This window comes from Dendrobates tinctorius, unplaced genomic scaffold, assembly GCF_039654945.1.
Source record: "Dendrobates tinctorius isolate UK_male_01 unplaced genomic scaffold, ASM3965494v1 ptg000351l, whole genome shotgun sequence".
Taxonomy (NCBI): domain Eukaryota; kingdom Metazoa; phylum Chordata; class Amphibia; order Anura; family Dendrobatidae; genus Dendrobates; species Dendrobates tinctorius.
In genome coordinates this window covers 2,201,554-2,214,816 of record NW_027362017.1, presented here as the reverse complement: position 1 = coordinate 2,214,816, position 13,263 = coordinate 2,201,554, and the positions used below count along the sequence as shown (strand labels likewise).

Here is a 13,263-nt window from a genome sequence, read left to right as displayed (position 1 = left end):
GCCCTACACCAGGAGCGCATGTCATGCTTTGTTTTTGATAACCTCCCTGCTGGCCTGGTGTTAGGGTTTCCCTGGTTGCAACGGCATAACCCAGTTATTGACTGGGGGTCCCGGGATATTGTAAAATGCGGACCTGGGTGTTCTGAAAATTGTCTTGCTACTGTGTTTATGTCATCCGTCAACCTGGAGGGTATTCCGGAGTACCTAAAGGGTTTTAAGGATGTGTTCTCCGAAAAGGAGGCTGAGGTCCTACCACCACACCGCCCATTCGATTGTGCCGTGGATCTTGTTCCCGATGCCAAATTGCCCAAAGCCCGGCTGTACAATCTCTCCGGCCCTGAGCGGGCTGCTATGAAGGAGTATATCTCTGAGAGCCTCCGTAAAGGGCATATACGGCCATCTGTCTCTCCCATGGCAGCGGGGTTCTTTTTTGTAAAAAAAAAGGATGGTGGTTTACGCCCATGCCTCGATTTTCGAGAACTGAATAAAATAACCATAAAGAACGCCTACCCTCTCCCACTGATACCTGATTCGTACAATCAATTGTTGGGGGCCAGGTGGTTCTCTAAGTTGGACCTCAAGGGAGCATACAATCTCATCCGTATGCGGGAGGGGGATGAATGGAAAACTGCGTTTCTCACCTCTGAGGGTCTGTTTGAAAATTTGGTTATGCCCTTCGGTTTGACTACCGCACCAGCGGTATTCCAGAATTTCATTAACCATGTTTTTTCTGATTTTATTGGACGTTTTGTAGTTGTTTATCTTGACGATATACTGATATATTCTTCTGATAGACAAAGTCATATGGGTCATCTTCATGCGGTTCTCCAGAGGCTCAGGGAGAACTCACTCTTTGCCAAATTGGAGAAGTGTTCATTTTTTACTCAAGAAGTGTCCTTTCTAGGGGTCATCCTGTCCGCTGAGGGGTTTCGTATGGACCCTAGGAAGGTACAGGCCATTGTGGATTGGGTGCAACCCAGAGATCTCAAGGGTCTTCAGTGATTTCTGGGTTTCGCCAATTATTATAGAAAATTCATCAAGGGGTTCTCTCAAGTGGTCAAACCCCTCACTGATCTCACCCAAAAGGGAGCGGATCTTAAAAACTGGTCAGCTCCAGCTGTGGCGGCGTGTTCTTTGTTAAAAGAATGTTTCATGACTGCTCCGATACTGGTGCAACCTGACTTGTCTAAACCATTCATCGTAGAAGTGGATGCCTCTGAGGTGGGAGTGGGGGCTGTGTTGTCCCAGGGGCCCACCACATTAACTAACTTAAGATCCTGTGCCTTCTTTTCTAAAAAAATTTCCTCTGCTGAAAGGAATTATGATGTGGGTAACCGAGAGTTGTTGGCCATTAAATTGGCTTTTGAAGAATGGAGGCATTTTTTGGAGGGGGCTGTCCATCGTATCACTGTCATTACAGATTACAAGAATCTGTCGTACATCGAATCCGCCAAACGTCTGACTCCGAGACAGGCAAGGTGGTCACTTTTTTTTTCCCGATTTCAGTTTTCCATCACTTTCAGACCAGGTTCCAAGAATGTGAAGGCGGATGCCTTGTCTCACAGCCTAGATCCGGTATCGCCTCCGAAGCCTCCTTCCTCCATTCTTCAGCGTGGGGTGGTGGTGGCTTTGGTGTCCCAGAGATTGGAGCAGGAGATTCGGGAGGCCCAATCTCTTGCTCCCCCGTCCATACCTGAAAATAAGCTCTTTGTGCCTGTCCAGTATCGGTTAAGAGTGCTTCGGGAGTTCCACGACTCAGCTCTGAGTGGGCATCCAGGAATCTCGGCCACTCGTAAAGCCATCACTAGACTGTTCTGGTGGCCCTCGTTGACTTCTGACGTCACTGGTTTTGTGTCCTCCTGTGAAACTTGTGCCCGCGCTAAAGCCTCCCACAACCGGCCGGCCGGGGAATTGGTGCCACTGCCAATTCCGGATAGACCGTGGACTCACCTGTCCATGGATTTTATCACCGATCTTCCACCCTCTAATGGCAAAACCGTGATCTGGGTAGCTGTGGATAGGTTCAGTAAACAAGCACATTTTGTACCCTTAACGGGCCTTCCTAATGCTGAGACTCTATCTAAGCTATTCATTGAGCATGTGATTCGGTTGCATGGTGTGCCTGTCAGTGTGGTGTCTGATAGAGGGGTGCAATTCGTGTCTAAATTCTGGAGAGCGTTTTGTAAAAGGCTGGGCATCAGTCTGACCTTTTCATCGGCCTACCATCCCGAGACCAATGGTCAGACTGAAAGGACCAATCAGTCTTTAGAGCAGATCCTGCGGTGTCTTGTCACTTCCAGACAGGATGATTGGTGCTCTATGTCTGAGAGGCTAACCCCCCCCTTCCCCTAATCTATTTATCTACTGTCCAGAAGTGTGGATTTATTTTATGATGGACTTTAATAATAAAAATCTTTGCTAATGCAAGAAAAAACTTTTTAAAATTTTGCATCCAGGATTTTGTCCGCTGGAGTTTAAAGTTACATTTCTTCATTTGAATCATTGGTGCTCTATGATACCTATGGCGGAATTCGCCTTCAATAATCGTGTCAATCAGTCTACTGGTTCTTCTCCTTTCTTCTGCAACTATGGGTTTCACCCTCATTTTGGTGAATCCTCCAGACTAGATTCGGAGTGTCCAGGGGCTGATTCAGCCTTTTTGCGGTTGGAGGAGGTTTGGAGGGAATTTCAGAGAAACATTGGGGAGGCTCAGGGCAAATATAAGTTTTTTGCAGATAAACGACGCTCGGTGGGGCCGACTTATCAGGTGGGGGATAAGGTATGGTTATCCACCAAAAACATAAGGCTGAGAATTCCCTCTGCTAAGTTGGGTCCCAAGTTTATTGGTCCGTATGAGATTTTAGAGGTGATTAATCCTGTGGTCTTTCGCCTGCGGTTGCCTCCGTCATTACAGATTCCTAATGTGTTCCATAAAGCGCTTCTTGAAGCCGTCGGTGCCTTCCTCTGACGAGTCTCCCTCGCACCCGCCGCCTGTTATGGTAGATGGGCAGACCGAGTACGAGGTGGAACAGGTGGTGGATTCTCGTATGCTCCGTCGTTCACTTCATTACTTGGTCCATTGGAAAGGATACGGTCCTGAGGATCGGTCATGGGTGCCGGCGCGTTCGGTCCATGCGGATCGGTTGGTCCGGGCCTTTCACGCTCATCATCCAGGGAAGCCTGGGGGTCCAGTGGCCCCCCATTGAGAGGGGGGTACTGTCATGGTCCAGTCCGGAGTTTATCTTCTGCTGTCTTTACTCCAGACTGGGCATGCGGGGGTTAATCTCCTCAGCCTCGTTCTGGAGCTAGCTGGGCTATTTCAATCCCTCACAGCCTGCTGACCAGTGTTAGTGATAGCTCAAGCTTGCAGGTTAGAGCCGCTGACCCTTGTACCCTGGTTATCCTCCTGCCTTTGACTGATATTCACGTCTATGACCCGGACTGATTTCTGACCCCGTCTCTTGGTATTCGTCTCTGCTGTTATGTTCCCTCTCTGGCATCTGACTCCCTGGCTTGTACCCCGACCACGTATTTCGTCTCACGTTTTGGACCCCGTGCTCATGTTCTGGCTTTCTGACTCTCGGCTTAGGTATTTTGACTACGTGTATTGCTGCTCCTTCTGGTACGTCTGCTCCTGCTAGTTTCTGACTCGGTTCGTCTGACTATTCTCTCTCGTTACCTGTGGCACCTGTGCTGTTGCTCAGGGTTGCTGCTCTTAGTGTATAACCTCTCTTCCCTCACCAGCTCCCCCTGGTGGAGGTTTCACTACAGCTAGTGTCAGGAGTTTATGTGATCGTCCTGATGCTGGTGTTTATCCTGCTTTAAAGGTTTTTTAATACTGCTGTCATTTGGAAGGCATCAAGGCCACATAGTAAGAAAAGAATGAAGAGCATGACCAATCCAGACCTCGACCACCAAAAATTATTTAGTGGTTTTCGTTTCCTCCACAACCCCTTTATTCTGCTCAATTTTTCTGGTTCATTTCAAATTTGTGTGCCGCTAAAACCACGTCTAGACATAGGTCAACGTCAGAACGTTACTTGAGATGGAGTGATGTTTTAAATAGTAGTCTAAAGTCTAAATAGTTGATAAGATTTGACTTGGGATCTCACTTGATTTTGGGTTGAGGCATTGGTATGTTTTGGTGTCTGGTCTGGTGTCAAAATTTAAAGACCTGTCATTTCACATAAATAAACAGGTTTTTCATCTGGTGTTCACCTAAATCTGGCATTGTTTCTCAGAGTCTGATTATGGTATAAATTACTTTTAAGATCTTATTTGAGGTCCTAATTCTTTAGAGTCTGTACTGAGGTCTCAAACAGCTTTGAGATCTGGTGTGGGATATAGACTATTTTTAGTCTTTTCTGGGGTCTCAATTCATTTTAAAGATTCATGGGTCTGGTTTAACTTATGGATTTGGTCTAAGATCTCAATTGTGCTTGGATTTGATCTTATGTCTTATTTTATTTTAAGGTCAGGTCTGGGGAATCAATCAACTTTAGGGTCTGAATAAAAGTTAGATTCTGGTTTGGAGTCTATATTAATAGAGATGTCCGGCATTAAGCTACAATTCGGCGGTCACACTGACTGCAGTCTTGTGAATCCCCACAGCGTGTGCTCTGCATGTTTTAAGGATTTTCCAGTGCTAGAGATGGTATTTGCATAACTCTGGCCACATTCCGACTAGACATGATCATCCTCACTGTATTGAATGAGACCACACATGTCTAGTTGTCATGCAGCTTGTATGTGTGCAAATCTGCCATCACCAAAGAATCCTCACAGCATGCAGTGTGCGCTCTGTGAGTTTTCAAAAGTGACTGCCGACTTGGAGCTTAAGGCCGGAAAACCTCTTAAAGCTGACGATGTGATATATGAATTTTTGAGTCTGGTCTTATTTTTATAAAATATTTTGGAGTCTAGTCTAGGGTCTACTTTTATTTTAGGATCCTATTTAGGGTTTGATCTCAGATCTGATTTAATTTTGGAGTCTTAACTATTGTTGGGATCATTTTGGGCTTTTAGCTTATTTTGTAGTATGGTGTGAAAGTTCTTCAAATTTAACTATATATAGAAAGTCACTGTCCTTTTTATAATTTTGCTTCCCTTCTCAGAATCCTAAGACCACATGGTCTGACGATATACTAAGTCTAAATCTTTTTTGTGAACTACCGTTCATTTCCTTTGATAAAATTCACAATTATGTTTGATCTCAACCTTTTTTCTACAAATGGACCTCCAACAACCTTAATCCATCCAGAAGAAAATCATCTAAAGCAAATTATACATTTTAGCATAATCTTCTAAATTACTATGTGGATAATTAAAATATTTCACTTTTGTCATCCACTTTGAAGGATGATAGCAACCCAATCAATAATATCCTGAAACAGGCTGTATTCACAAGAATTAACTGCAGTTTTGAATTTTTGTAGATCCACGAAAGGCTAATATAAGGTCATTCCAATGGAAATTTGGAATCCTCCTAGAGTTCTAATAGGAAGTATTTTTTAAATATGAGAACAAGGTTCCATTCACATGATTGAATGTGGATTGTTCTTGGGTTTCAAATGGGTTTTGAAGCAGAATCATTGCCGATTGCAGTGTCAAATTCTACCTGAATGGATACGAGTCATGTAATGTGTGGTGATGTATTATGATCGTGTACGGTATGTGATATAAGCATATTTTTAGAACATGAATTTATTGTGATTTTCCTTTTCTAACAGTCAAACCCGATGTTTTGGAAACAATATCTCTTAACATTTGCTTCAGGTTTGTCTTTCCTTTCTCTTCGGTTCGTTACTTTATGTCACTTACTTTTATTCATTTTACTACATGACTTGAAATATAATATTCTGTGTCTACAAATTGTGTTAGAAATGAGACATTGAATCTCAGCTGAGTCACTTTCCTGTCCAAAAATTTATTCATATTCTAGAAACCTTCAGGCCCCAGACCCAGTATCAGTATTAACCCCTTCCTGACCTTAGACATACTGAGTACGTCAAGGTGATTTTGCCCGTGCAGGAGCTGTGCGCGCGATCAACACCGGGTTATCAGCTCATATCACAGCTGACACATGGCACTCATTTCCGGGAGAGCTTCCCGCAATGCTTCCGACTGTTTAATCTCTCAAATGCTGTGATCGATAGCGATTGCAGCATTTAGAAGGCAGGGAGAGGGTGGAGCCCTCCTCTGCCCACCGATTGGCGGCCCTGCGACGTCATGGAGGGAGCATGATAGTTGCTATGGTGAACTGATGTCATCATGAAGACATTCGAGTCACCAGGCTAAGGCAAGCCCCTTAGACCGTGCTCACAGCATGGTCTCATGGGTTTGTGTCAGTGCAGCACTGACAGTTATAAGCCATTGCCATGCTCCTGCATGGCAATCAATATATATAAAAATAAGTGTATGTATGTATGTGTGTATGTGTGTGTATCAAGCCACACCCACTTCAAATAGCCCACCCACTCCACATAACCACACTCACTCCACATGCAAAGCTCTATATAATAAATAAATATTTAATATATACATATACAGTCATGGCCAAAAGTATTGACACCCCTGCAATTCTGTCAGATAATATTCAGTTTCTTCCTGAAAATGATTGCAATCACAAATTCTTTGGTATTATTATCTTCATTTAATTTGTCTTAAATGAAAAAACACAAAAGAGAATGAAGCAAAAAGCAAAACATTGATCATTTCACACAAAGCTCCAAAAATGGGCCGGACAAAAGTATTGGCACCCTCAGCCTAATACTTGGTTGCACAACCTTTAGCCAAAATAACTGCGACCAACTGCTTCCGGTAACCATCAATGAGTTTCTTACAATGCTCTGCTGGAATTTTAGACCATTCTTCTTTGGCAAACTGCTCCAGGTCCCTGATATTTGAAGGGTGCCTTCTCCAAACTGCCATTTTTAGATCTCTCCACAGGTGTTCTATGGGATTCAGGTCTGGACTCATTGCTGGCCACCTTAGAAGTCTCCAATGCTTTCTCTCAAACCATTTTCTAGTGCTTTTTGAAGTGTGTTTTGGGTTATTGTCCTGCTGGAAGACCCATGACCTCTGAGGTAGACCCAGCTTTCTCACACTGGGCCCTAAATTATGCTGCAAAATTTGTTGGTAGTCTTCTGACTTCATAATGCCATGCACACGGTCAAGCAGTCCAGTGCCAGAGGCAGCAAAGCAACCCCAAAACATTAGGGAACCTCCGCCATGTTTGACTGTAGGGACCGTGTACTTTTCTTTGAATGCCTCTTTTTTCTCCTGTAAACTCTATGTTGATGCTTTTGCCCTAAAAGCTCTACTTTTGTCTCATCTGTCCAGAGAACATTTTGGCAAACTCCAGCCTGGCTTTTTTATGTCTCGGGGTAAGAAGTGGGGTCTTCCTGGGTCTCCTACCATACAGTCCCTTTTCATTCAGACGCTGACGGATAGTACGGGTTGACACTGTTGTACCCTCGGACTGCAGGGCAGCTTGAACTTGTTTGGATGTTAGTCGAGGTTCTTTATCCAACATCCGCACAATCTTGCGTTAAAATCACTTGTCAATTTTTCTTTTCCGTCCACATCTAGGGAGGTTAGCCACAGTGCCATGGGCTTTAAACTTCTTGATGACACTGCGCACGGTAGACACAGGAACATTCAGGTCTTTGGAGATGGACTTGTAGCCTTGATATTGCTCATGCTTCCTCACAGTTTGGTTTCTCAAGTCCTGAGACAGTTCTTTGGTCTTCTTTCTTTTCTCCATGCTCAATGTGGTACACACAAGGACACAGGACAGAGGTTGAGTCAACCTTAATCCATGTCAACTGGCTGCAAGTGTGATTTAGTTATTGCCAACACCTGTTAGGTGCCACAGGTAAGTTACAGGTGCTGTTAATTACACAAATTAGAGAAGCATCACATGATTTTTCGAACAGTGCCAATACTTTTGTCCACCCTCTTTGTTATGTTTGGTGTGGAATTATATCCAATTTGGCTTTAGGACAATTCTTTTTGTGTTTTTTCATTTAAGACAAATTAAATGAAGAAAATAATACCAAAGAATTTGTGTTTGCAATCATTTTCAGGAAGAAACTGAGTATAATCTGACAGAATTGCAGGGGTGTCAATACTTTTGGCCATGACTGTATATATTTAAATATATATAATATATCTATTTCATAGGCACATCTTCTTGACCACAACAGATATTACACTGCCTGTGTTGCCCATAGCAACCAATCACGAAGCATCTTTAACTTCACCAGAGCTGTTTAAAAGAAGCTGAGCTGTGATTGGTTGCTATGACCAACAGTTTTCCCGCTCCGCAACACCTCAGCAGACACTGACCGGGTGGGAGAAATCTAGAATCCCTGGAAACATAAGCTCCCAGCCATTGTCAGCCCACCAGAAAGGAGCAGAGAGCACATGACAGAAATGAATCACCCCCTCCTCTATTACTGCCAGGTTCTATTTTTACCAGCGTACAAAATCGCATCATCAGCGGCCGCACACAGAGCCGCTCGCAGAGCCACACTGCCAGGATACATAACAGTACATCTCCAGGAATTTCCTGCTCAGCGCCACCCGACTCGGGACTATGGGATGGAGGATAAGTATGATGGGTATATGGGCACAGGACTATGGGATAGAGGGTGTGTGATGGGTATATGGGCATGAGACTATGGGATGGAGGATGTGTGATGGGTATATGGGTACCGGACTATGGGATGGAGGATATGTATGATGGGTATATGGGCACGGGACTATGAGATGGAGGATGTGTGATGGGTATATGGGCACTGAATTATGGGATAAAGAATGTGTGATGGGTATATGGGCATGAGACTATGGGATGGAGGATGTGTGATGGGTATATGGGCACCGGACTATGGGATGGAGGATATGTATGATGGGTATATGGGCATGGGACTATGAGATGGAGGATGTGTGATGGGTATATGGGCACTGAATTATGGGATAAAGAATGTGTGATGGGTATATGGGCATGAGACTATGGGATGGAGGATGTGTGATGGGTATATGGGCACCGGACTATGGGATGGAGGATATGTATGATGGGTATATGGGCATGGGACTATGAGATGGAGGATGTGTGATGGGTATATGGGCACTGAATTATGGGATAAAGAATGTGTGATGGGTATATGGGCATGAGACTATGGGATGGAGGATGTGTGATGGGTATATGGGCACAGGACTATGGGACGGAGGATATGTATTTATTTATTTTACTCGCTTATATAGCGCCATTAATTCCACAACAATTTGCATACATTATTGTATGATGGGTATATGGACACAGGACTCTGGGATAAGGATATGTATGATGGGTATATGGGCACGGGACTATGGGATGGAGGATATGTATGATGGGTATATGGGCACAGAACTATGGGATGGCGGATATGTATATGGGTATGGGACTATGGGATGAAGAATGTGTGATGGGTATATGAGCACTGGACTATGGGATGGAGGATATGTATGATGGGTATATGGGCACAGAACTATGGGATGGAGGATATGTATGATGGGTATATGGGCACGGGACTATGGGATGGAGGATATGTATGATGGGTATATGGGCACGGGACTATGGGATGGCGGATATGTATGATTGGTATATGGGCATAGAACTATGGGATGGAGGATGTGTGATGTGGGTATATGGGCACGGGACTATGGGATGGTGGATGTGTGATGTGGGTATATGGGCAAGGGAAATGGAAAATTATAGCTCTCAAAATATGGCAATGCAATAAATAGGGTTTTTTAATGTGTGACAGCAACCCACCAAAAAAAAAAAAAACAATATAACTCTTGTATCGCTGTAATCGCAGTGACCCGAAGAATAAAGTCGCCTAATCACTTATACCGCACAAGGAACGACATAAGAAATAAATAAAACCAATTCTTCACCTGCTGTTGCTTTTTCCATTCCACCTCCCATCGCGGTAAGGCTCAGCACACATTTATCCTGTGCTCTGGGGGGTTTCTGTGTAAATCTCTGAAATACATGATTCAGATGGAACCTCTGGCGAAAGATTCCCTACAATGAGTCATATGGAGGCACTGTGGATGCCGTTTGGCCTGTGAACTGGTGCTGTTCGTCTTTTTAGGCGAGCATAAAAGCGCGATCTGCCACAGTTTTTTGCACTTCTGAAAAGAAGGAAACCACTGAAAATAGGTCAGATGGAGTCCAGAGTAACTCTGCTGCCTCATTATAGTAAATGGATCTCTCGGGGGTGTCACCTAAATCACATCACTTGGTGATTTAGATGGAAAGTTCAAAGTAAGTGCTCAGAATAGAGCACTAGATAAATGTAATCCCAAATGTTATGTAAAATGTTCCCAGTGAAAGCTTCAACTTCATACACCAAAATAGCAAGTCCGCACTCAGGTTCATCGCCTGTCAATGAAAATATAGGGGGCTTCCACGTTACTGGTTTACAAAGTCTCTGGAAAAGTGAAATGGCTCCTCACACCCCAAAAGAAATCTAGCTAATTTTGTGCTCCCAAATCCAAATATCCCCTCCCTTCTGAGCCCCACAGTGTACCTAAACCACATATAGTGTCCACATGTTTGGCATTTTTTTTTTAGTTATGAGAGCCCACCTAATTTATGTGTGCATGCCTCCAGAAGCATGAGCTGGGCATAATGCAATGGTGACTGCAACGTACTGGTCACTACAACAGCAGCTTGCAATTTACGCAGTAACATCCACTGCTGCCTGTTTCTGCAAAACACCCTTGGAGTCAAAATAATCACTACACCTGTAGATTAATTACCAAAGGAGTATAATTTCCAATGTGGGGTCACTTGAGGGGGGATTCTTCTCTTCTAGCAATTAGGGTCTCTGTATATGGAGTCTGCAAACTATTCTACGAAAATCTGTGCTCCGTCCCTCCCGAGTCTTGCCGTGTGGCTAAGCAGTATTGTACAGCCATATTTCTACATTCAGCAGAAATCATGGGACAAATTTTGGTGTCATTTTTACTCATTTCGCCATGTGAAAATGTAAAATCTGGGGCTAAAACAAATTTTTTGTGTAAGACTAAGAATGTAATTATTTTTTCTTCACTAACCAATAGTATAAAATTCTGTGACACACTTGTGGTGTCCATATGATCACTGCACCCCTAGATTAATTCATTGAGAGGCGTAGTTTGTAAAATGGGATCATTTATGAGGCATTCTGCTGTTCTGGCACACACAAGCCATAATAGTAAAATCTACACTATAATATGGCTCTCCTTCCATTCTGAGCTTTGTGCTGTGCCTAAAAAATATTTCCCATTTACATGGAGGGTATTGTTGGACTCGGGAGAAATTTTTACAACAAAGTGACATCCATTTTTTCCTTTAAGCCCTTAGAAAAATTAAAAACTTGGGGCTAAAACATTATGTTAGTGATAAAAATGTAATTTATTCTTTCTTCACCGCTCAATGGTATAAAATTCTGTGAGGCACATGTGGTGTCAATATGATCACTGCACCCCTAGATGAATTCATTAAGAAGTGTAGCTTGTAAAATGAGTTCACATGTACACTCCCTGACAGAAGTTATGTCGCTTATCCATGTTATGTAAATTAAAGCTTATAACCTGACGTTAAATTCATCCATTGGTTGTATAAATTATTCTTTTGAAAGCTGAAACCCTCCAAAATGTGGTTTAGGTTAAGAAAATAAATTGGCATCAATGCAGAAATATTGATCATTTAATGGACACAGAATGGTCAGATTTTGGCAAGACAAAAGTTTTGTCGCCTGGTCATATAATGCACCCAATCCTAGTTTACATCCTCACCTGTGCTCAGTAAATGATCGGTTAATTAGTGTGTGTGTATAAAAAGAAATCCAGCACCCCAGACCTTCACTTCAGCTGCAACTTGAGCTCTGACAACATACCAAAAATCCACCCTGCGACCAAAGCCTGGCTTATCAAGAGGCTGAAGACCAAATCCACTGCAGAGGTGGCTGGCACCTTTAATGTGTCTCAGCATCAAGTACAAATAATTAAAAAAAAGATTCGAAGAGACTGGAGATGTGTTTGGCAAGCCCAGGTCCAGCAGACCCCGCAAGACAACTGCTCAGGAGGAACGTTTGTTGGTTAGAGAATCCAAAGCAAGCCCCTCTTCCACTGCAGCAGAGCTCCAACAGGCCTGGTCACCTCAAGTCCCTGTGTCAACTAGAACAGTTTGTAGGATTCTGTCTCGAAATGGCCTCCATGGTCGAATCAGTGCCCAGAAGCAAGCACTAAACAAAAGGCAAATAAAAACCGTGTGGCATTTGCAAAGTCACACAGCCTGCTGAACAGATAGACGCTGGAAAAGTGGCAGAAGGTGGATTTCGCTGATGAATCTTCAGTAGAATTACACCGCAGCCGCCGCAAATACTACAGGAGACCTAGTGGAGCCCATTTGGATCCAAAATACACCCAGAAAACAGTTAAATTTGGTGGTGGAAAAATCATGGTCTGGGGTTACATTCAGTATGGGGGTGTGTGAAACATTTGCAAGGTGGAAGGCAATATCAATAGCCTAAAATATCAAGAAGTATTAGCTACCTCTTATATTCCAAATCTTAAAAGGGGTCAAATTCTGCAGAAGGATGGTGCTCCATCTCATACATCCATCTCTACAACAAAGTTCCTCCAGGCAAAAAGATCAAGGTGCTCAAGGACTGGCCAGCCCAGTCACCAGGCATGAACATCATTAAGCATGTTTGGGGTAGGATGAAAGAGGAAGCTTGGAAGACAAAACCAAAGAATCTAGATGAACTCTGGGAGGCATGGAAGACTGCATTCTTTGCTATTCCTGATGACTTCATTAATAAATTGTATGAATCATTGTTGAACCACATTGATGCAGTCCTTCAAGCTCATGGAAGTCACACAAAATATTAAATAGGACTCTAAGAGCACCACAACTTCATTCACCAATGTTATGCAACAAATATTTGTATTTTAAGTTAATTATTTGTTTGAATATCACATTACTTTCTTTGGCCGACAAAACTATTGTCTTGCCAAAATCTGACCATTGTGTGTCCATTAAATGATCAATATTTATGCATTGATGCCAATTTATTTTGTTAACCTAAACCACATTTCGGAGGGTTTCAGCTTTCAAAAGAATAATTTATACAACCAATGGATGAACTTAACGTCAGGTTATAAGCTTTTATTTTCATAACATAGATAAGCGACATCACTTCTGTCAGGGAGTGTAGGGGGTTT

The 13,263-nt window shown here is 43.2% G+C and overlaps 1 protein-coding gene across 1 annotated transcript in view; it reads left to right on the top strand.

The window, feature by feature from the left end:
- LOC141075418 (venom factor-like) overlaps positions 1-13,263 on the top strand; it is a 397,441-nt gene that overhangs the window by 346,103 nt on the left and 38,075 nt on the right. The window contains exon 33 of the mRNA XM_073562451.1: positions 5,730-5,775. Coding sequence (XP_073418552.1) covers positions 5,730-5,775 — 46 coding nt within the window. The remainder of the gene's footprint in view (positions 1-5,729; positions 5,776-13,263) is intronic.